Source organism: Lactuca saligna, chromosome 1, assembly GCF_052625555.1.
Source record: "Lactuca saligna cultivar CGN05327 chromosome 1, ASM5262555v1, whole genome shotgun sequence".
Taxonomy (NCBI): Eukaryota; Viridiplantae; Streptophyta; class Magnoliopsida; order Asterales; family Asteraceae; genus Lactuca; species Lactuca saligna.
This window is the reverse complement of record NC_136417.1, coordinates 32,345,652-32,368,827: the sequence shown is the minus strand read 5'-3', so window position 1 is coordinate 32,368,827 and position 23,176 is coordinate 32,345,652. Positions and strand designations below refer to the sequence as shown.

The 23,176-nt window shown below is 36.8% G+C and overlaps 1 protein-coding gene across 3 annotated transcripts; it reads right to left on the bottom strand.

Moving 5' to 3' along the window:
* Positions 1–322: 322 nt before the first annotated feature.
* Positions 323–22,035, bottom strand: LOC145031739 (calcium-dependent lipid-binding family protein). Of its 3 annotated transcripts, XR_013677010.1 has the most exons (65): positions 21,725–22,034; positions 20,659–20,740; positions 20,443–20,546; positions 20,261–20,356; positions 20,117–20,164; positions 19,952–20,002; positions 19,709–19,812; positions 19,500–19,617; positions 19,185–19,286; positions 18,887–19,084; positions 18,630–18,787; positions 18,350–18,508; positions 18,145–18,237; positions 17,692–18,028; positions 17,487–17,600; positions 17,185–17,280; positions 17,038–17,105; positions 16,825–16,945; positions 16,539–16,748; positions 16,223–16,447; positions 16,034–16,143; positions 15,851–15,947; positions 15,608–15,706; positions 15,360–15,521; positions 15,163–15,228; positions 14,722–15,087; positions 14,286–14,633; positions 14,074–14,205; positions 13,866–13,979; positions 13,564–13,748; positions 13,365–13,470; positions 13,124–13,267; positions 12,743–13,018; positions 12,026–12,667; positions 11,725–11,940; positions 11,492–11,595; positions 11,094–11,389; positions 10,891–10,975; positions 10,071–10,763; positions 9,652–9,970; positions 9,409–9,567; positions 9,172–9,335; positions 8,924–9,092; positions 8,565–8,834; positions 8,298–8,498; positions 8,167–8,221; positions 7,934–8,064; positions 7,345–7,848; positions 6,428–7,264; positions 6,230–6,306; positions 5,261–5,714; positions 5,077–5,163; positions 4,828–4,983; positions 4,553–4,737; positions 3,914–4,453; positions 3,624–3,801; positions 3,399–3,544; positions 3,192–3,318; positions 2,879–3,100; positions 2,451–2,807; positions 2,194–2,352; positions 1,774–2,058; positions 1,457–1,668; positions 1,114–1,379; positions 323–339 (listed from the first exon to the last, which is right to left on the bottom strand). XR_013677010.1 is itself a non-coding variant. In XM_078980351.1 (64 exons), the coding sequence occupies exons 1-63, from the start codon at positions 21,737–21,739 to the stop codon at positions 1,501–1,503; spliced, it is 12,690 nt and encodes a 4,229-aa protein (XP_078836477.1). In that variant the 5' UTR covers positions 21,740–22,034; the 3' UTR covers positions 1,045–1,379; positions 1,457–1,500. The 3 variants fall into 3 exon arrangements, 1 of the variants encoding a protein (XP_078836477.1); XR_013677014.1 differs by lacking the exon at positions 323–339 and having other exon boundaries at positions 1,045–1,379; positions 1,451–1,668; positions 21,725–22,035; XM_078980351.1 differs by lacking the exon at positions 323–339 and having other exon boundaries at positions 1,045–1,379.
* Positions 22,036–23,176: the final 1,141 nt, after the last annotated feature.

The following is a 23,176-nucleotide window of genomic DNA, read 5'->3' as shown; positions in this document are numbered from 1 at the left end:
ATACCAACATAGAAGTGTTATGATGTGTATGTATTCAAAAATCTTAACATATTAGTGTAACTATTAGTATTCTTTTAAAACAATGACGTTTCTTTATGTTTATTGGATTTGAAAGGGAAACTAGTCAAATTTATCACTAAGGTGATATGAAGTGTGAAATATGATTTCTCTTCCACATAAAAGTCTAATAGAATGACAAACTATGAAGGAATAAAAGCCATTAACCACACATTTATAGACTCTTTTGTGATATCAAAAATAATATTCAAAGTATACCCTTAGTTGTACAATATAAATAATTAATAGCGGTGTATAAAAGGCTCTGTGTAAGAGTTTTATCTGCAAAAATAAATAAGAAGGCATTAATAAAGTAACGAAAACAAAAACGTAAACATGATTTAGATGTGTAACATGGAAAACAGTTAAAGCAAAGTGCTTTTGGTTTTGTGGTTGAGGTTGATAGATATATGAAATGGTAAGAGTATGTGCCACAAGGCAACAATAATGACCATAAACTTACTTAGGGTTAGGGATGCATTCATTTTCATGAAAACTAGAAATCCCATTTAAATAACTTCATATTACACCATAATAGAAAAACTATCATAAATGATCATACTTTTTACAGCTATTACAATATGATCATTCATTATTGCAACATATAAACTGCCTTTCATTTGCAAAAAGAGCTTTATGAAGGATAATAATAATAATAATAATAATAATAATAATAATAATAATAATAAGTGCACAAGAAATACGAGTATTCATAGTAGTTTTGAAAAATTGATCATTTTGTGAAAAAAATGATCATTCTTATCCTTATTATATATCTATTAACATGTAAAATTTAAAGCGTAGAGTGGAAAACTATCCCTATTTAATGTCGTTATTTTATATTTAATCACTCACTCCTTTTATATATATGTACGTTTTTTCTTGTTACATTCTGATACAAGTTTATTATTACTTTGTAGCAAAGTACTACTACTATTAGTTTTAGAATGTTGTTTCACATGGTCATTTTGTTTATGTAATAAAATGTTGATGATAAAGAGTAGAGATTTTGCATTTGCATGTGAAAAGAAAGAAAGCTATACAACATCAACTTACAATCTGTACAGTACACCAATGGATGGAAACATGTCCATGTCCATCACCAATATATATATATATATATATATATATATATATAAACATCTATTCTCTCTGTATATATATATATATGCTCTCTCTCCACAAGTACCACTAACGAATGACGCCAAACACCATCATCCCTACCCTTTCCCAAAATAAAAAGATGGATCATCTGTTTTGTACAAGCAAAATCGGCACCTTTCTTTCCAAATTCTCTCTCCACCTTCAAGGATGGAAATCCTCTACAAATTTAATATTTATGTATTAGCAAAATAATATTGATAAGGTAGTCAGAAAACAAATATTAACATACCTTTACCTTTTATAGAAATGACTTGATAATTTAAGTCAAGCGACATATGTCTAAGAATGAGCATCAGAGGCACTGCTGCTGCCAAAAGTTGAATTTGGAGGAAGTGGTGCAGGCACTTGAGCTGAAGTCCACGGCCTTTCTTTTAAGAAGACCGCTTCAGCAGTCGATACATCCGTTGTTGCAGCATAAGGTCTTTTCACTTTTCTTTTATGTGCTTCCTTTAATATTTAAAAAAAAAAAAAATCATTCGCTTTTTGTTTTTTATGTGGAGGATACAAACACTAAAGAAGTACTGTAGATTTTTATAGGATACTGATACATACCTTTAATGATCCTTTGGGCGCATACGTCCGCATTGCTTGTTCAATAGATGAATAAACCTCCATTGCTTGTTTGGTATCACGGTAGCATTTTACAGAGCGTTTCTGATCATTATCTGATGTTTTGGATTTCAGGTACAGGATAAGCTTCGATGGAGGTGCATTCGCATGATCTTTTTTCCCAGTTGTTAGTTCCATGGTTGCCAGGTCTTCCCATAAAACATCCCACAACACCAAGCATGGATCTCTAGCCGGATTGAATTTCTTCTGTGTTATAATGTTGGATGTCTGCCCCAAAAATACTCATTTAACAACATATTATAATGTTCGGTTTGCCTTATTTTTATGTTTCATAACAATTTTGTTCCCTGGATCACCAAAGCTGGAATTTACTCATTTTTTAGGACTAATAACAAATAATACCTGTAAGAGCATGACTCTTCTATGTGTCACAAGAAGTATTTTATCTTTACGTAGTGAGAAATGGTCTTCGTAAGCATCCGATAGCGCAAACTTTCCACGCACTTTGAACAAATCCACTTGCAAAAAGAACGAACCCGATTCCGCAAGCTGAAGTATAACCTGCATTTGTGTAGAAAAAGAGAGAATGTGTAAGGGGCAATGCTGTCATTCAATATTTTTTTATGTTGTGGGTCCCACTCCCATATACATATATATACCTGTCCCTGTGCTCTGTATTCATCATATGGTTTAAGTAAATTATCACCGCTGATAACGCGAGGGAGTCTTCTGCGAAGAAGGAGGTCTTCTGAAGTAATGGCAGCTGCTATTTTCATTCTCATTGCATTTGCACCTTCGGTTGTTTTTGATAATAAATCAAGGACTCCACTTACTGGTTGTGCTGCAGCGCCTATTATACCCTTACCTACCCCCGAAACAAAACCTTCAACTCCAGATGCTTTTGCACCTTCTAGAGGCTTTGTTAGAATGCCAGTAACTCCACGGAATAGACCTTTTGCTAGTGCCCCTCCACCTTCTCTGATCACATCACCAAAATCTTCAACCCCTTTGTTTTCCTGCATGTTTAATTTAAAATAATAAATACCTACTTTTACCATTTATGAAGACTGAAAGTAACAAAACTAACCTGTCTCTGGCGACTTTGAATGAACTTTTTGTCCATTGATAGAGCAGCAACACCTTTAGACATATGTCCAAATGCACTGCTGGCGTTTCCTAATATGTCTACACCAGAGAGTAGCTGAAGAGGCTGACTTAGGATATCTTTTGTGATATTTGAGATGGCATTGGTGATGAGAACACTTTGTCTTAGAGATAAGTTTTCCAGGAATCTTTGATTCACACGAATCTGCGAACAATTACAGCATGCATACATACATTATTATTATTCTTGTTAATCGGATGATTATGATAGATTAGGGAAAAAGTTAAAAACTTACTGGCATATTTTCGGTGTTCCCAAGAGCTGTCATTAAGGAAGCCCAAAACCCGAGTACACCCACAGGGCGCTGAGTTGGCGACATGGCCATGGAGAATTTAAATCGAAACTCTGAGATATTTAGAACACTGCAATTGAAAAATATGTTAATACAGAAAAATTCAAGAGGTGGGAATTGGGAAAGGGGTTGAAGTTGAACAGTGCATACCCGATGTCAACGATGGGGTCCACTTTGACAGCAGTTGTTTCACTATTATCACCGAATCTACTAAAGTCAATCTGCTGGACCATGCCATGAAGTCGCCAGATAATTGGTTCGTGAACACTTATCACAAAGGCAGAGTTTTCAGGACCCTGTTACAAAACATATGGAGGGTGTTAAATAAGTATGATTATTATTAAAGTATGTGCTACAAGAGAAAAAAGGACTTACTTGCAAACCGATGTAAGGGTAAGCAGCAAAATCTACTGATCCATCAGATTGTTGTGTCATGGAAAATTTCAATACATAGTCTGCCTCTACTCCAAGTCTTTGTGGCCTAAAGATAACAGGCATTGGTGTCAAAGGCAACTGATTGTCAACTTGGATCCCACGCATTCTTAATTTCATCCTATAAATAAATACATCAGAACATGGAAGTTTCATGGATTAGCAATAGAATACAGCCAATATTTATTCTAAATTGGAGTGATAAAATCTAATAATGTTAAGACATTAACTACCTGGAGATTCCAGAGCCTAAACCAGATGAATGTGACAATTGAAGGTTCTGCACAGATAAATACAGTATCTCTTCGGGTGTATGATCGATAACTGATAATCCGAATTCTATGAGTTCAAGAGTAAGATGGACTTCAGAATTTGACGTGGCAACATCTGGTTGGAGATCTTTACTATTCGTTTGTTGTGATGAAGATGCTGCAACAATGGCTTTGCTTGTATCTTCTTTGGATTCGTTGTTGTCGGGTATCCAGTCGCGTATCATAACCACATTCATTTTTTCTTCTTTCATTATAGTAACACGCACTGCTTTTGTGGCTCCCTCATCCACTTGAACAGGTGGATAATCACGAATATCATCAATATTGTAGTTAGTTGGCTCTTTCGTGTCATTATCCATACGTATTTCCAACATTTTTTGTCTACCAAGATCTTCCCATGAATATGAAGCAGTTGTACAAGGAGGAAGACGGCACCATGAATCATCACCACCTTCAGTTTGCCGGAAATGGAAGGATAACAACATACTACGGTTTTCAATCCTGCCATGTAGACCCACCCAGTTTTATTTAGTTTTTCTCAAGATTTTGATCTATTCAATTTCTATTTCATATATCAAGAAAATAAAAATTCAAAATTACCTGTACTGGCTGGAAAATGAATTTGGACGAAAGATGACATCAAAACGTGAGCTTGTTGTTCCACTTCGTACTTCAACTTTCAGATATAAATACTTGCCAGTGGTTTCATTTTTCATGGAAATACGCATGGAGCCTTCATTTGAAACACTAAATGGCATACTCCATTGGTATCCATCGATTTTCAACTAAATTTTGAGCATGAAAGAAAAGTAAGCACATGATCGATTAATCAAGCAAAACAGAGATATAATATATCCATAATTTCATATCCAGACCTTCAATAATTCAACTTTGACGGATGCCTGCCATTTAAAAAGATTTGGAGTATCGATAGGATGAAGCCAAGTAAGTGACTGGGTACCAGATTGTTGCAGACATAAACTTAATCCAGCCCTGTTATAAAACACGGTGTGTGGCTGATAATGGACAACCTGTATTAAGCAATTTAAATCATGAGGTTAAATGTAGCTCTAGAGTCTAAACTGTAAAGTTAAAATGAGAATCCATAAAAGGTGTAAATTTACTTTTGTCCTATCGGATGTCATGTGAAGTAGAATCGAAAGGCTGTAGTAAGATCCATCTGTATTAAAAGCTTTAACATCCACTCTTTGCTATGAGAGGAAAAAAGGTGAGGCATTACCATTAGCTAAATAGATTTTCGAGTGAGAAGGTGATAAAATTATTTGAAGAATAGAAAATGCGAGTCACCTTCTTTTCGAGCTCAAGAAGTGATAGTCCAGCACTAAAAACATCAGAATTCTGAGTGGCAACAGCTATACCCACACGAGGTGAAAGATAGGCATCATTTCGAGATGAAAACAGCATATTGCCCCCCTGTCCCACGTAGTCCTGTGGGGAAAACATGCTGGGAGTAGGGCTAGTGTCGTCAATTGCTTCTAGAACTTGGATGTTCCTCCTTGAGCCAGTTGATTTTGGCTCTGAGAGACTAAAAGTACCCCTAAAGCTAAATTTTCCAGATCTGGCAGGTTTTGTAACTGGTAAGGGATCTGCATCTGCACTCTCTGAAGGGTCGATTTCAACCACTTGATATGTAAGGGGGATAGAACAGTCATTACTTATCCAATATGGGACAAAAAATCTTATGGTATTTGGAGAAGCCGCAGTTGCTCCCATGTCACGTTCGATGCTCACGCGTAATCTCCTGTATCATGTAAATTTATTGGCCTTTTTATAGGGAAAAGTGCAGGAAATAGCAATGTACTTTACCCCGTATAGGCAATGTACTTTTTCCTATTAATAGCAATATGTAACCCATAAAAGCAACATACACACAATTTGTTTCTCACAGTAACAATATACTTGCATTTATTTATTAATGATAGCAATATGTAACAAATAAAGTACAATTCCCATATTGGTAGCAAAATGTACATACATTGCTATTATTGGTAAAAGTGAAGTAAATTGCTATTATCTATAAAGAAATATAAGTATGTTGCTATTGTGGATTAAAAAAATAAAGTACGACGCCCATATCAGTAGCAAGAGTAAAGTATGTTGCTATTTCTCGCAATTGTCCTTTTCTTCTACCCAATTATGAGATGAACAAATAGAATATCTTCTTAGAAACAATCTCATTCAATTTTTTTGCTACTTAGATGTATACATAGACTTTGAACAAGTGAAAATAATCAAGAATATACAGGAAATACAAACCTTTTTTTATTCTGATGGACCATCCAAAATGAGGAAGCGTGAGCATTAGTCGAAAGATCCAATATAGGAACAAGATCCTGGTTTTAAAGAAGAGAGTATGTGAGAGAGAGAGAGAGAGAGAGAGAAGAAGAAAACGTTTCTGAATTATCTTTGATTAGATTAAATACAAATTTCTGATGAAAACAATTAATGACATACCTTTTCCAATGTCCATCCACCTTGAACTGATAATGTAAGAAATAGAGGATTTCGGACATCAGCATGATATATGGGGACTACAGCACGTGATTGTATAAGGCCACGCTGTCTCTCAGATGTATTTCCATTTCCCAACTTTTCCCATATCGTGAACTGTGCTGGACAAGGAAGTCGGTTTTCCAATTTCAAAGGGGCACTGACCGTAATTTTCCAATCATAAACAGGGGCATTTAGGTCCGACTGAAGAACTAACGCATCTGCACCTACACTAAGCCAAAACTGAGTGCCTTCACTCGTAGGGCAACACCAAAGTGTGTCATTCTTCTCAAGTTGATTCAACTTCATTGAAGAAGTCTTCATCTTCTTCCCTGGTTTCAATAAACTCTCTTTAGAGTCATGTGAAGAATGATCTTTGTCTTTGTCTTTGTCTTTCTCTTTCGACCCACTAGGACCGGAAGAAGCTGACCCAACAGGACAACCCCATGTGTACAGCCCTTGAACATGGTCAGCAGAAGGGCGAATTTGTAAACAACTATCGGAATCCTTGGACATGGATTTCCATGGTAATACTAAAGAAGAATTAGGTTGTAAGACACGGATAGCAGAACCGGTGTTTGATGTCTGTTGTTCACCGTCTTTTTGCCTTGTACGAATCCAACGTCTTCGGCGTACATTATCTTGATTTGTCCTTAAAGCATTTTGAGGAGTTGGAGGCCATTTTAGGGTTTGGTAGTCTTTCCCGTATGCCCATCCGTCCACATCAACAGAATCGGATTTATCGATTGTCCATGCTGACACCCATGCCCATCCAGGTGGAAGCGGTGGTTCATAGAAAGTCTGACGTGGAAAAGATCAGCTTATGTTTTTGAAATTTGAAGAAAAAAAAAAGAAGGAAGAAATATTGACTTGTAACTTACATTGGTTGAATATGAAAGATTTCTGTTGCTCCAACGGCCTAGCTCATTCCCACGGAAACTGCGCTTGTTACCCCAACCTAAAATTGTGCTATGCCTTTGGTTTTCAAAGATTTCTTCAATGGCAGTATTGCCTTCAACTAATTCAGAAGGCTGATCAGGATCATGACTTTTGGAAACTGAACATACGTTTATATCCAACTTAATGTCTGAGTCGTTTGCGACTGTTGCAAGACCTCTCAGAATTGCACGTTTTTTTCCATCTTTCATGACTACATCCATGGCGAAGAACTCATTGTCCAGTTTTCTTGTCATGACTGAAAGTGGAAGGAATGATCTAAAACTCTCCCAAATACCTTCAGGACCAATTCCCACCCAGAATCCTACATCGTTGTCCGCATCTTTCTCCTCTTCATTTTGCAGGGTTGAACCTGTATTCATTTCAAAATAGGACGTAGAGGCTACCAGACACCCTTGAAAAGGCAAATCATCGGTCTTTTGTTGACCCTAATGTAATAACATCATGAGTTGCAGATTATTAGATATGAAAAGTTCAAAACAGATAAAAACATGAAAATGACAAATCACTAACCCTTCTCATTAGAAGGTGTGTGGCGGCTTTCTGACCCCCAGTTGCCTGTTGCAACATTCTGGTTGAGGCTAATTTTCTTAAGGGATTTGCACCATGTCCAACTGAGATTGTTGAAGCACCCACAACTTCACCTGGTTATAGAAAAACAAATTAATATTAGCATGTGCTTACACTGGAAGCCACAATGATGATGTATGATGTATATCACATTTCAATTTCAAATTTTAAATTACCTTTTCCTGCTTTGGCTCCAAGATTAGTCACCTCAACCTCCAACCTAGCCATCCCCTGTAACAATACCAAATGACATATTTTCGAGGATTATAAACAAATAATTACTATAAGTTGTAAATTTTCAACATACCTTGCGAGGAACTTCAAAGATAAAAAGTTCATCCCACGTGGCATTGCCAAGATCATTAGCTATGGAAATCAATGGCTGAACACATCGGGTCCTTGCACTCTGAGGGAACAGCCTCTGTTGACTTCCCTCTTGAGTATCAACAACAAGCCGAAGTGCACAGAAGAAGGTATTATTATTTCCATCATCAACAGTTGGTAGATCCTGAAAGTTTGAGTATTAGCAATCATGTTCAGACATATGTCATGACATTAATGTTGATAATACAACCTTGGCTTCGATTATCTGGACTGCAACATAACATCGTCCCTCCCTTGAATCCTCAACCGCATTTAATCGATCCGAGTATCTTGAAGGTGGAATCCACACAGAAGCACTGTCATCATAGTGCAGCAGGCTAACTGCATTAGAACTTTGATCAAACTTCTTCAAGTAAATGTCACATCCAAGTCTGTTCTCTATGGTTACTGTCTGGAATTCGTCCACATCCAATGCAGAAAAAAGTGAATCGTCTTCATCAATGATACGACTGCTAGTTTCCTGTTTATTCACAGAGAAAAGGGAAACATTAAACATCAATTTATGTAAATGAAATACCAGAAAATTGTTGAAGATAACTGATAACATACCTCATTTGACTTGATTTCCTTTTGTTCTAGTTCTCTCAGTCTTTTCCAAGCAAGGATGGTTTCAGCAAAAGTATCAATATTTGCAGCACTGATGTTTACATTAAGGACACTTGTAGCTGCAATCCGAGCTTTTTTTCCTGCTTGCTCATTTGTGTCGTATGTCTCAAATCTTCAAAAGGAAATGAAGAGTAAATGAAAGGCAGTGTACTACGACCAAAATGAAATAAACAATATAGGTAAGGTAATACTTGAATATTCCATCGAATGGCTCCACAATGGGTTCCCATGAGTCTAAATGTGCGTTAAAAGTTGATGCAGCAATCGAGGATATCAGCACAGCATTCATGGAGTCCATTCCGCCATGTGTCGCAAGCTTAATGTTGGTGACAGTAACATCAAAAAAAGGTGTTATCTGCAAAAACACATGCAACATGAGTGAATAAGAACACATAAATTTTTTGACAATAGACAAAAAAAAAATATACCATTCCACAAAGACTGTCTAAAATGGTCAGAGAGAAGCATTTCAATTTTATTTCTGCCATTATGTTGTCTCGTGTCTTTGGTTTCACAGAATCACCAATAGTAAATGCCAGGCGGCTTGAAGGCGGCTTCATGTCGGACCGTGCAAGGAAAGTGTTGGCCTATAATTATCCAAACAAAAAAAAACGGTTAATAAATACTGAAAAAGAATCCAATGCCCAATTTTAACAATTATAAATCCTGACCTGATTATCCACTTTCCAGATACTCCAGCTTTGGTTTACTTTTGAACTTTGATATTTGGATATTGGATTCTCATGAATATTAGCTTGGGTAACAAGATCGTTCCTTGGACAGCAAAGGATATTCAATTTTGGCATTTTATCTACACGAGTAACTACACAGCCCATAGAAGCATAACCTGGAGGTGCAATTGGGTACCAAAAAATGGCCTCATCCACACCTTTGATTATAATATGAGCGACTTTAGTGAACTGAACAGGGTTTGCACAGAGGTCACCACTGTCAGCCTTAAAAATTATCCCCAACCCAGGTGGCTCCAAACTGAGAAGGCAGAAAAAAAAATGCTTAACCAAAAAAGATTTTCAGAAAACAATAAGAAAATGAAATATACTGTATAAGACAAGAAAGATGTCTAACTAACCCTTCAGTTATGCAGTCACCTAAAATCTTAAATCCAGGCCGTGGAATAGGTCGCCACACGGACATTGGTCTGCGGGTATCACAGCCCTTGTCCCACCAGATCCTTTCAAAATTGGGAGTTGACATGGAGCAACTAGCTTTTGTATTTGATGAAGATAAAGTTGTATCCTTGTTGTTATTGGTTTGTTGGTTTGTAGTCTCCTGGTCAACATTTGTATCGGACTTGGGTTCTCTTCCAGAGAGACGACGCCAGCTCGAGTTCAAAAGAAGAAGAAGGTTAAGATCATAGCATCTGTCGAGTGGGGGACAGCTAATAGAAGGATTTGCATTGAATGATCCAACAAAGTTGTCCAGTCGCCATATGCTGAATCCTGATGTATATGTGTTGTTTGGGGGAGCGTTGAACATGCATGCTGAATACGCTGTGGATGTTGCCAGGTCAGCACGGATACAGTAGACGATGTGATTAGGTGGCGGTTCGTTTCCAATATGTGCAACACATCCTACAGCTAGGTATCCTGGGGGTGCAATTGGTTCCCATAGAGAACAGTCGGAGTCAACACCTGGACAATCTTCTGGTCTTTCAGGTGTTTGGATACAAGAGAATAACCCAACAAGCTTGAACCCCAGAGGCCTCCTTACTCGCCCGTATGTATTACTCACAGCCATAACAGCTTGTGAAGGAGGAATAGGCCTAAATTCAAGTTGATGATTATTAATAACACAGCTAAAGAGAACTGCTTAAACATTAAAATAAATAAATATATATATATATATATATATATATATATATATATATATATATATATATAAATTATTACCTGGAAGTCACACAATCTCCCAAAATGACATAATTGGAGGGAGCTCGAGGTCTCCAGAATGTAATGGCATTATGATGCCCTTTCGCTGCAAAAGAAAGTAATTTCCCGTTCTTGTTAAGAGTTAAGACAACTAACAAGTAGGTGGCATGACAATGAAGGGGCAAAAATGGAATAGTGAGTGTAAAGGGGAAGGAAGAGAACACCTTTTGGAGACACCCAAACACGATCGAAGTTGGTACAAGGAGACAAAGGATCAGCTTTTTGAAAACGCAAGGCATTGACCGCTTGATTTTGTAGATTAAGAATCAGGGAGATGGCACTTAAAGATAAATGGACATAAATATCAGTAGAAATCAATGATATATTTGTTTTATCTTTTACAGAAGTGAATCCGGCAGAGATATCCACTGGATCAAGAATTCTAAGACCAGAACCAGCCTCAACAGTTAAATCCTTGAGAAGAGCTCGAACCCATGTATCATTTTCTTTTGATGCAAACCTATTGAAAACAGCAAGAGCATAGAACAAATTAGATGTAAATTACCCTTCCATTTGGAAAAGGAGAAATATACTTCAGTTTTAACAAAAAGTAGAGTCTTACATGAAGCTCAAATCCATTCTTACACGAAGCAGCTTTTCAGCACTAAAGGAACCATCAACGGATGGTTTGCTGCTATCATAGAAAGTGAATTCGGGAGACACCACCTGGGAGATCAGCAAAAGTATAATGCAATATTAATACATGGAATGGAACATACATTAGGAAATATATATACACAGAATAAATCAGTATTAAAACAGCACATGTGATGTGGGGCCATCATATTGACCTACCTGAGCCTCGAAACTGATACTTGGTTTAGATGTTTCGGTTTGAGCGGTTTCAGAAGTACTTGAGGAGTTTAAGATTTTTTCAGCTTTATCTGAACTCTTTTTTTCATTGATTGAAGCAACAATGTCCTGAACCACAACTTCTACATCATCATCACCGGAGGTCGAGAAACTGCTATCATTACTCAAGTATGTGTAATCCGTCAAAAGCATAGCATTCTGACATCAAGAAAAAAGTTATATAAGATATCACATACCGGAGATAAGCTCATAAGCACCAGCTATATAATATATTACGCATTACCTTAATCTTGACATTTACAAACCGCAATTTTTTACCCCTTCCAATAATAATAATGGGTCGGAATTCTGAAGATTGCGACTGATCAAGATCCTCATTCAGAATTATAGTTTTTCCACATCCATCATAAGTATATTCATCAACTCCTGCAGCATCTACTACTAGCTGGCGATTTGGTGTGAGGGTTACCTCATCTTCAGTCTGTTTATACATCGTGCTAGATAGAACTATCGGGTTGTTTTTACTGATTGGGTCGTTTTTAGGATCCATGACTTCCTCTTTTCCAGTTATGGCTCCCAAAGCTGGGACAAAAAACTCACCAACAGCAAGAAGGAAATCAGGAACAACAAGAACTCGAGGGAGTTGAATCCGAACCACAAGCAGTTGAGATGATGCCCTCATTCTGAGATCCATCAATACCATGGTTGAATGTGGTACATCCACATTGGTGGTCATCGTTTCACATCTTACAAATCCACCTTTAGTAGAAGCTGGTTTGAGAACATCGGTGCTTGTCCCAAGCATCAACCGCATTTCAGGTCTGGTGTCTGGACGAACATCCAAAATCGAAAACCGGGGGAGGGTGATGTATAAGTCCATTTCTGAAAAAGAAGTCATTCTGTACGAAAGCCACAAGCCCTCCAGCTGAAAAATAAAATAACCAAGATTTCAGAAAACATATACAAAGGGACATGATATCTGATGTTTTCTTTTACTTACAGTGATATGTGCTAAAGGTGTATCCTCTTGAATGCCATTGCACAACTCTAGCAGTGCATGATCCATCTGAACTGCCATTATGTTGACTGAACGTGACAAGAAAACTTGACTGGTCATGTTGACTTTATCAGCCAGGAGGCGTATTGTATCCGAGTTGTCAGAGTTTATGTCACGAAAAGGAGGAGGGAGGTTAGGTTGTTCACCCAAATTCATGGCAAGACAGCTGGTGATAATACCATATTCTTTGTCAGACACCACGGTATGCAATGAGCCTATCTGTTTACAACAGTGGGTTTATGAGTTCGATCATATTATGAAAAGATATAAAAACAGAGAACTGTGACTGTGACAGTGACAGTGGGTTTAATTTGAAGCCCAAACCTTCACTTCCAAGGCAAAATTTGGAACTTTGCGAAAAATGTCTCTTAGACTGCGCCTGATAAAGATATGAAAGTCACGGCCTTCACGTATCATTGGCTTCCCTACAACACCATTTACTCCAACAGCCATATTGAGTCCAAAGATCTGAAGCAGTATATAATACATATATGCAACACGTTACTTCATGTTAATGTTATATTTCAGTAAAGTAGGAAGAAAAGGAAATCCGAGAAAGTGGTACCTGTGCATGCATAATGTCACGATGAACAGATGCTGGATCTTCCGCAGGTCCATGCCAACTAACTTCATTGGTCACTTTCAAATGGCCTAGATCAATTTCCAAGAAGCTGCATCCATGAAAGAAACACTGAGAGACCATTTTCACAACACATATGATATGATTATGAACAAACTATAGTTGGAATGGAAGAACTACTAACTCTGTGCCATTGGAATCCCGTGGTACCACTATTATTGGAGTCTCTAATGAGAGGTCCAACTTCATTGCAGCAGCTCCATCCATCTCATACTTCTTAATCAACCATTCAAACCCTCCAACTTTATCGACAAACTTGATGGCTTCTTCTGAAACTGGAGGCGCCAGTGCCACAAGATATGTAACGAGCTGCAACATGAATTTAACTTCATTTTAGTAATAAAATGCGTACACATAGACAACGTACAGTGAGTGAGTTTACTTAGTCATTCAATTGAAATGAAGAGAAAGAAAGTCAAAACTAACCTCTTGAATGAACCTGTTGAGGAAAACAATACGAATGGAAGAAAGTTTGCCACTCAAGCTGAAGTTATATCCTTCATAGTCATCATCTTCAGGACTGTAGGACTCAAATGAGAACTGATATATACACACATATAAAGAAAGGGAGATTAGGGTAAAGTAAATGATCAGTAAACCTTTATACACATAACATCAACTATAAAAAATGTACCTGGATAAGGGATTCAGCTCCTTGATTACGTATATCAAAAATCCATCCCCAAACATGATCCGTACCTAGTGAACAATCACACAGCCTGAAATTTCCCAATGTACCTTCAACTGATATAGAACCAGGGTGAACCTGTAAAACAGAGTGTTTAGATATGTAACGAAATAGTGAGAAAAAAAAATAAAGAGAAGGGTGATATGGTAGTTCCTGACCTTAAGACCCAACATGAAGCTTTCTTGCACAATCGTTGCAAGTTGAGATCCATCCTCCTTGTTAAGATATACAATGACACTGTCGATATTCATTGCCATGGAAAATACAGTTCGGGATTTTCCATGTCCCAATAAACCCTTGACTTTTGCTTGCTCATTTTCATCAGCTTTTGCTAGCTCATTTTCTTCAGCTTTGTCTTTTTGCGCTGAAGTTGCATCCTCTTCCTCTGATGGAGCAGGACCACTTGTCCCACTACTTGCAGTGCCCATATCAATGCCCAAATCAATTAAAGCAACAATAGTAGGGCGGTGGCAGAAAAATTCAAATCTTGACATGCTGATACTCATCTACAAATATATAAAAGAACCAAAAAAAATCATCGGGTATGTTGACTTATATTACATTCATAGATCAAAACTGTATTAAACCATTTACCTGAGAATCTATCCCGTTATAATCAGGGGATTGTGGGGTCCGTTTCAAGAAGGTAACTGACACAAAATCAGTTTCATCAATGCCTTCTGCTTCAAAAAATTCATCTCCAGCTCCACGATCTTTCTCATGAACCACAGGTTCAAGGAAATCATCTTCGGCATCTGCGAAATCATCGTCATCATCGGCCACGCCTGCCGATATCTCCTCCACCTGAGGAGGGTTTGTAGGACAGGGACGGAAGCTCTCCACAACGGATAAAGCCAGATAATATGGACCTGATGAAGAATCTTGAAGTTCATCTTTGACTTTCAACAAGTGTAAATTCATCTTCACTGTTAGATCCCCTTCACAAGATTCAACATGCACCTGCAAGATATAGTTATAAGTACAATAATCACAAACTACATGCAGAAAAACTGATCATCTTTTTAGTTTACAAACCTTTCCTCCAGCAGCAAGAATCTCAAGAAACGGAGTCTCCACAACTTCATGCCCCTCAGTCTCCATCTGCAAGGTTGAACAATGTTTGCATATATTTGTTACACACAATTATAATATATGAATGGGATAGGAATTAGGAAATAGGAAGGAAAGAAACATCATACTAAATGTACACTAAGATAATAACTACAGCTAACCTTCCCATATATTGTGATCTTTGTTTCCAACAAAGCTCCATGAAGAACAAGATCAGCTGCATTCGTTTCAGTAGAGCCAGGTTCAGTAGGTTCAGAAGTCTCTGTAACAATATCACCAACACTCTCGCCTTGTTTTGCAAGCATATCAACTGATGGAGTATCCTACACCATGTACATTAAACATCATACCTTGTAGCTAAACAAGATGATATTAAAATGGATCAAATATGAAAAAGTTAGCATCATACAGAAGCTCGGTAGGTTGCTTGTACAAGTCCTCTAAGCCAACTTGCTTTCTCCTTCTCGTTCTGGAACTTTACAACCAACGTACTGGAAGACTCTAAAGCCTTAAAAAAGTGCCACAATATCACCAAAAAGATATAAGTTAGCACCATAATTAGCCATAAGGCAGTGAGAAGGTGATGTTGCTATTATTGAACTTTGTACTATGTAGGCAAGAAAGAAAAAAGTTCAAAGCACACATCATTTACCTTCTGGACGTCCATGCCTCTATTATACACAGCAATACAAGAAGAAGAACCGCCAAGACTATCGGGAGGTACTTCATAGACTTGCTTACCAGCCATGCTGCATCATTTTTCAGCCAAACAAACATAAGTTACATCCTTATTTGAGTAAAAAAACTAAAAAAGAGGGGGGAGAACTATGTGCACCTAGTGCACCGCTGATAGTTGGTGGCTGTCTGAGACTCCAACTGATAAAGATACAATCCAGCCAAAGCAAGATGTGAGGGCTGCCATGAAGCAACTGAATAGCCAATCCCCTGAACCAAACAATTTTTTATTAAAAAAATGAAGGAGATGCGATTCGATAAATTTATCGATTTGTGAAAGAACATGTACCCTCCAAACAAGTATTTGAACATCATTTGCAAGATCAGAGGAACTCCATGGGGTATGTTCAGCTTGATATTCTTCTACAAGCTTTGTCCCGCTTTCTATGGTACCAGAGAGTACCTTCAAGAGTTCCATAATCCGGCTGACTCTTGATGGTGAAAGGCGAATACCAAGTGTAGGAACTCGGACAGAAACACGAGTTGATGGATGGCATGGATGAGGTACTTTAATCTTCAGTTGACAGGCACAAAAGAAAGCTTTAGAAGAGAATGTGTAATAGGTGAATTCCACCAGAAAATTCAAAAGAAGAAAAAAAAAATACCTTCTCAACGATAACAACAATCCCACATCTATCAACTAGAGAATACGAATCACAAGCACCATCCACAACAGGATATGCAGAAAGCTGACTACTATTATTCAGAGATTCAAGAATCTCAGAGCTACCATCAGTAAAGAAGGCAGCTATATCCCTTCCAGAAATATTAAAACGGGTATACAAGGCTTGTCCTTTATCATCAGGCTGGTCCTCCTGCAACAAAAGGTGTGTTTAGCTTCAAATCACATTGAGGGAACAGAAAATATCCCAAATAGTAATTAAAATATACCTCTGTTCGCAATGTAAAATGACCAAAATCCAAAAGAAAATGACTGTTATACTCTGACGAGGAACTTAATCTTATAGGAACTCTGATTTTTGGAGCATCAAGGTCAATATCAAGAGCAAATCTGCAATGCAAGTAAGAAATACAGGAAATTAGCAAATCCAAATGAAAAATAAATGTGTTCAAAAATATTTCTATCTTATTCTGTAAGTGAACCTGCTTTGCTCCTCTAAAACTGTTTGAAATTGCTCTTGAGCTCGACGAGTCGCCTTTTCTATCTTATTCTGTAATTGTTTTATCAAAGAGTGAGATATTAGTTTCTCAAAGATATAGCTGAAATTATTAAAGCTCATCTAAATGTACCTGCAAAGCAGTTGCTGTTTCAAAAGCAACTGTAGGGCTAACAGAACTGCTCCTTTTCATAAATTCCAGAAAGCGGTTACAGCTATCCATCAAGACCTATAAATCAGCCATAAAACGAGTCAAATAAAAGACCAAAAAAAAAGGAAGAAGTAAAGAAGAGAAAGATAGACCGCAGGGTAAATATAAAAATAATGTTCAAGACAATAACAAGCCATCACCAAATTATAACTATACTAAGAAAACTGAATAAATTGTACCATAAAAAGGATTATAGTTATTTGCAATATAAAGGAATAATATACCGTGACATGGCAAGGGGATATTGTTGCTGAAGCCCTCCACTCTAGGTTCTCTCCAGCAGGTAAATACACAAAACTAGCACCCAATGCATTTGCCTTCTGCTTATTGCAGACACTCTGCAAATAGAAGAACATTCAAAGCAGAATCCAAACGGTGACTCAGATGTAAATAAAAATGTAAATGGAGCCAAAGGAAAGGTTAACAAACCTGAGCAAGTGAACCTTCAGGGGCAGAAACTCCATAGTACTTCAAAGTGAGATTACAATATATACTTTTATGTTTAAACTTGGCAGAGACTTGAAGTTGTTCAAATCTACCACACACAATTTCAGTTTCATTTATATTAATAATCCTTGCAGCAGCCTGACCAACGGACACAAGTATCATTCGCTGAGTCATATTTTGCATATCTTTTCCTGACTGTGTTGCTACCTCCTCATCTGGTTGGAAACTCAATAAATTATTAATCGTCTGCCATTCATCTTTGCTCAATCCGTTCTCAGCAGTTTGAGCTCCCTCAAGAGCATCTTGTTCCGAGCCATTCCTGAGTTAAAGGAAAACAGGATGTCATTGGATACTAATAAATGAGCATTATGAATAAAACAAAATATAAAAATGGTTACATAAACCAGAAGAAAAGGAGACAAGTCAGTAACAGACCATCCAAATGAAAACCAGCTATCCTTTTTTTTCATCCTCTGCTCGGCTTCTTCCTTTGATTTCACAGATTCAACTTTTGCATGTGCAAGGAATCTGAAAGATGAACACAAAATCTCTAAAAGGTCATAATCAGAGATTACAAAAGATACAAGTAATTATTAAACCAAAAAAACAGTACATGTGCTTGTGTAACTAGAACACAAACCTCCATAGAAGAATAACTTTTGGATCAAGATCTCTCTCAATACTTCTAGCTTCTGGGTCATCAGAATCCTTCGACTGTTGGAGTATACCAGCATACAGCTGAATATACCGCCTACGAAGACGACAGAAGTGCTGAATTTGGCTCCAAGATAACCTATAGCTGAAGCATCAACCATTAACAAATTATTAGCTATGGACAGCAATAAACCAAATCATATAACAAGTAGATACTGGTAGTATTAAGAGATATGTATGCATGTATGTATGTATATATGGAATACCTCATTTTCTTCTGCTGCAATGCAGCTTGAGCAAAATAATCCCACCACAGTTTAGGAGCCTCTTTAACTGACACCACAGGCCTTAAATGTGACACTTCAATATATGACTTATATTTTGATATGACCTCAAGAAGTCGAATCCAATCATGATATTGTGCCTGTAAAACAATATATCAAACTTATCCAATTAGAAACGACTTCAAAGAAGAAACTAAAAGAGCATGAACAATTCCATCAAAAGTCAAGGTTCTTGTCACCTCTATGAGTGTCAGAGAAACATCACCAAGGATAAGATGGGCCTCCTCAAAAGGCATTTCTGGATCAGTTCTCTCATCATTCCCCAAGCGATGATACTTGAGAAGTGCATTAATTGGTGAAACTAAGTAGTGGCGATCTCGAGCCCATGCAGAAACTGCATGACCCTTGGCAGGTTCATTTATTCCATCTTCAAATATCTAACATTCATGAAAAGTGAAGCTTACAAATCTTGCACATCAAAGGGTACTTACTACTTCCATTACAACTGTTTAAATATGCAAGGAACAAGGAGCATACCTCAACCCAATCCTTAGGACTGAGATCTTCCCATTTCTTGTCCACCTTCCAAGGAGGTCGATTGGAATCGTGATACATAGCAAGCCTTTCAAGTTGCAATGACTGAAAAAACATGTGGGATATCAAAAAGACATGAACTTGAACTTTTTGGTAAGTGATGAAAAAGCAGAAGCCATCTATCATGATTCATGACCAGGACATGAAGAATTGAACTTTGTTAAGAATTCGTTTCCTGTTCCTAAGACCTAAAAAGGTGTCGATGACTAAATATTTAAATAGAAAAGCAGGATACAAAAGATGGCAAATGGGACTGACCTTTCGCAATTTATCTAGTGCACCACTGGTGTCAAATGTTTCATTCCCCTTTTCATCCACTGTAAAAGCAGCAAGCTTTGCCAGAGTAAGACCAACAGCAAAAGGATGTCCTGGATTGCTGAACAAAAAAAACATTGTTCAAATCAAGCAGATGAAGAAATATGGACTAAGAAGCTTTCATTAAATTAGGGATGGAAAATGACACCAACCTAATAGGATCTTCATATCTGACATGGACATTTCCGATTGAGATCTTAAGATTTCCTATAATTGTACCAATCAAAGAACCCAACCATGAATTTCCAGCAGGCGCCTGCAAACAATAAAAGATGGCACACTCAGAAGATGACACCAGAGAGCAAAGCATTCAGAAGACAGCTAATGTAAAGAGACTAGCTGTTGAGCAACATAAAGACTTATGCTTTAAACACAAATAACACTTAAGCACATACATTTCCAAGCTTTGCTTTTGATATTGCATCAAGTGTTGCTGTCTCGGCTTCCTGCAAGACAGTTAAATATTCAGCAAGCAGCCCAGAATTAATAAAGTTAACCAACAGTTCACTAGAGACAGCTTAAATATTAAGGATACTATGGAAGAAAAAGCAATATATTACCTCAATCTGTTGAAGCTTCGATTCAAAAATCTTTTCCCGCTCCTCAGCCTGTAAAGTTAAGAAACAAATAATCATGTAATCAACATCAACCCATCAACTTTGAAAGAAGTGAACCATGTGAACTAAGAACACATTTCTTCATACCGTAAGAGACCTTCCATCAGAAGCTGGATGAGCAAGAATGAACACACGATCTATAAGAACTATCACAGGCTCTTTGCCAAGACCTTTCCAAGGAACCTATATTTCATTTAAAGCAATAGGAATCAGAAGTTCATATCTAATAAAGAGGTCCAAAAAACAAGTTTTATTGTGTAAAGAGGTACCTTTAATGTTATGGTACCAACAAAACCAGCTTTTACAGTAACAGGAAGTTTTAATGAATTGAGTGCCTCTGCCTTCAATTTCAAGTCTTTAAGAACCACGTCACCTGAAGACATAACTGGCTATTAGCATTTCAACCCAACAATTGAAAATATTAAGCAACCTCGTCCTCCATCCTTAGAGATTATTAAGAAAATGTGCAGAAATTATTAACAAACCTTTCCAGACACTGATCCTTAAGGCCTCTGATGAAAGTCCATGGACATATTCACCCAAATATCGTCGAAGCAAATGCAATACCTAAAAGCATACAGATGTCAAATAAAATCCAACAATTTCCATAACTCACTATAGAACAAACTTTCAACTTCTTGCTTTCATGGTATTCTAAGGTGTACATAATACTCGAAGATAACTTCTGCTGCTGTGACATTCATCCAGATAACACAAAAAGGACACTTCCATTAATGTTATTCATCTACATATCATTTGAGGACATCTCATAAACTAAATGCAAGGTTTAATGTAAGTCTATGGTTATAGTGTTGCTGTTGTGCAGCAATCAAGCATGTTGAACATGCTTCTTAACTAAACCTGTTCACTTGGACCATATAATACATCAATTAAAACTACCTATGATCCGAAACAAAATATTAGATGAAGAGATGAATCGTGACGTTTAACGCCAACCCTAATTTTTTTCATGTTAATATTTGATGTGGGTTTATTTCAGACCTTAGCCTGACTTTTCAGTCCTAATGTTTTCTACAAGCTCAAACTTAGCTATCAAGATGTTGCAATTGCTTAGATATGAATATTTTTCAGGTTAGATGTTTATCACGGAGCTGAGGGAGAATATATCGTGATGCAAATATTTCACGTAGGACTCAAAAAGAGCTAACAAAGGAAGAAAAAATGCAACAACAAACATATTAACTGTTCCTCCTTCCATCACAAATAAAGAGCTGCACTTGGATTTACAATGTGAAGCCTGCAGCATTTAATAATCAAGAGATACGGATTTTCTTACAAATTAGAGAAGCATTTGTCTGTTTCTACTTCTTATCAAGGTTCAAATGCAATTAGCAGAATATCAATAAAAGTTTAAAATCAAGTTGGCAGGAAACTTGTTATGCATCCAAAGTCAAAGCGTAGCTCATCCTTAGGAAGAGGAGCAAATATGATAGGTCCGAATTAGCATCAAAAAACAAAGTTAACGTAAATTAACATAAACGAATTCATAAATACTGTGGATGTAAGAAATAAACCGAGATAAATTCTTACGTGCGCTTCGAACATGGCGAATAACTTAGGGCACGGATTCAATCGATAGGGAACCACATCTCCATGGAGATCGTATCAATAAGAACAAGCATCATAGGTGAAATGAATCCAAAATTTCAGGTAATCGCTGATAAAGGAAAGTTCTAATTAGGAACCTCGATGTGGCCTCTGATAAAAAATAAAAACAAAAAAAAAAAAAAAAAATGAAAATGGTGGAATAATTTGTGATTTTTTCAGAGTTTGCGGACGGTTGTATGAGAGAGAGTGGGGGGGAACGAAAAATCAAAGGGGCCTTGGCGGTGCGATGAAGTGTGTGAAGTGGTGTCTCTATTTTTGTTTTCGTATTTAATAATGAATTCATTCAGCTTTCAGCGTTAATTTCTTGTCGACTGATCTTGTTGTAAACAATTTGGCCCTGGATTGGCATTTTGGTAGGGCAATACCGAAATATCAATAAAAGTCTTGAGATATTTTTGATTATCTATTGAGGAAAATGTCTTAAAGAAGCACAAAAAAGATATAGTTTTATTCAAAAAGGTATTTTTAATGTTTTTTTCTTGCACGTTAAACAAAGTTGCAGTTTTATTCAAATAATGTTATTAATGTTTATAGGTTGCATATTATATCATTAAAGTTTTCAAGATGTGTGATTCAAATAATGTTATTAATGTTTATAGGTTGCATATTATATCATTAAAGTTTTCAAGATGTTTGGAAAACATCATTGTAACTGGTAATAGAGGGTTTAAATGTAATATTGGTCAAAAAAAACAAAGGTCAATATTATGTCTTCTTACATGTGATATACTATTGTGACCCCTCAATCATGAATATTTAGAGAAACATTACACCTCGTTACATGAAAGTTATGGTTTGTCTCTCTAATTCATAGTCAATCATCTCTCTAACTCATTGTCAAACCATCTTACATGAACTCACAAATGTCTTTTATTGTTTTATGCTCTTTTTATTATTTTGCATGCAGTGAATTTCTTCCAAAATTACCAAATGGTTTGTAATTTTTAAAATATCGAAGTGCATTAACCAATAAACTACATTTATTGTTTTTAATAAAATTTGAAAAGGAGTTTCTTTGACCGAGTGTATGTCATAACTAGCAAATTTGGGGTCGAGATTGTGATTTATATACAAACAATTCCTCTATGTAACCTTATTACATTAGATTATTGAAATTCAAAAATGGCAATGTTATATGAAGTTATATATGTGCGTATACATAATAAACATTTAAAAGGCTAAAATTAGATCAAATGCATCATACATAAAATAAAAAATGGAGCTTGACCTTAAGATTTTCGGCATAAACAACCCTTAACCGAAAACCCTCCTTGTTAGGCCATCTTAGAACCGAGAACCCACTAGCAGAGCTTTCATATAACAACAGTTACTATGCTAGTGTCAACCGGGCCCAATTTGAAATGTTGTATGGTT

Coding starts and splice junctions, on each gene's coding strand:
- LOC145031739 (XM_078980351.1), bottom strand. Junction 13,471..13,563: donor CGGGATTCCAATGGCACAGA/GTTAGTAGTTCT, acceptor TCATGGATGCAG/CTTCTTGGAAATTGATCTAG. Junction 4,454..4,552: donor TCATTTTCCAGCCAGTACAG/GTAATTTTGAAT, acceptor TCTACATGGCAG/GATTGAAAACCGTAGTATGT.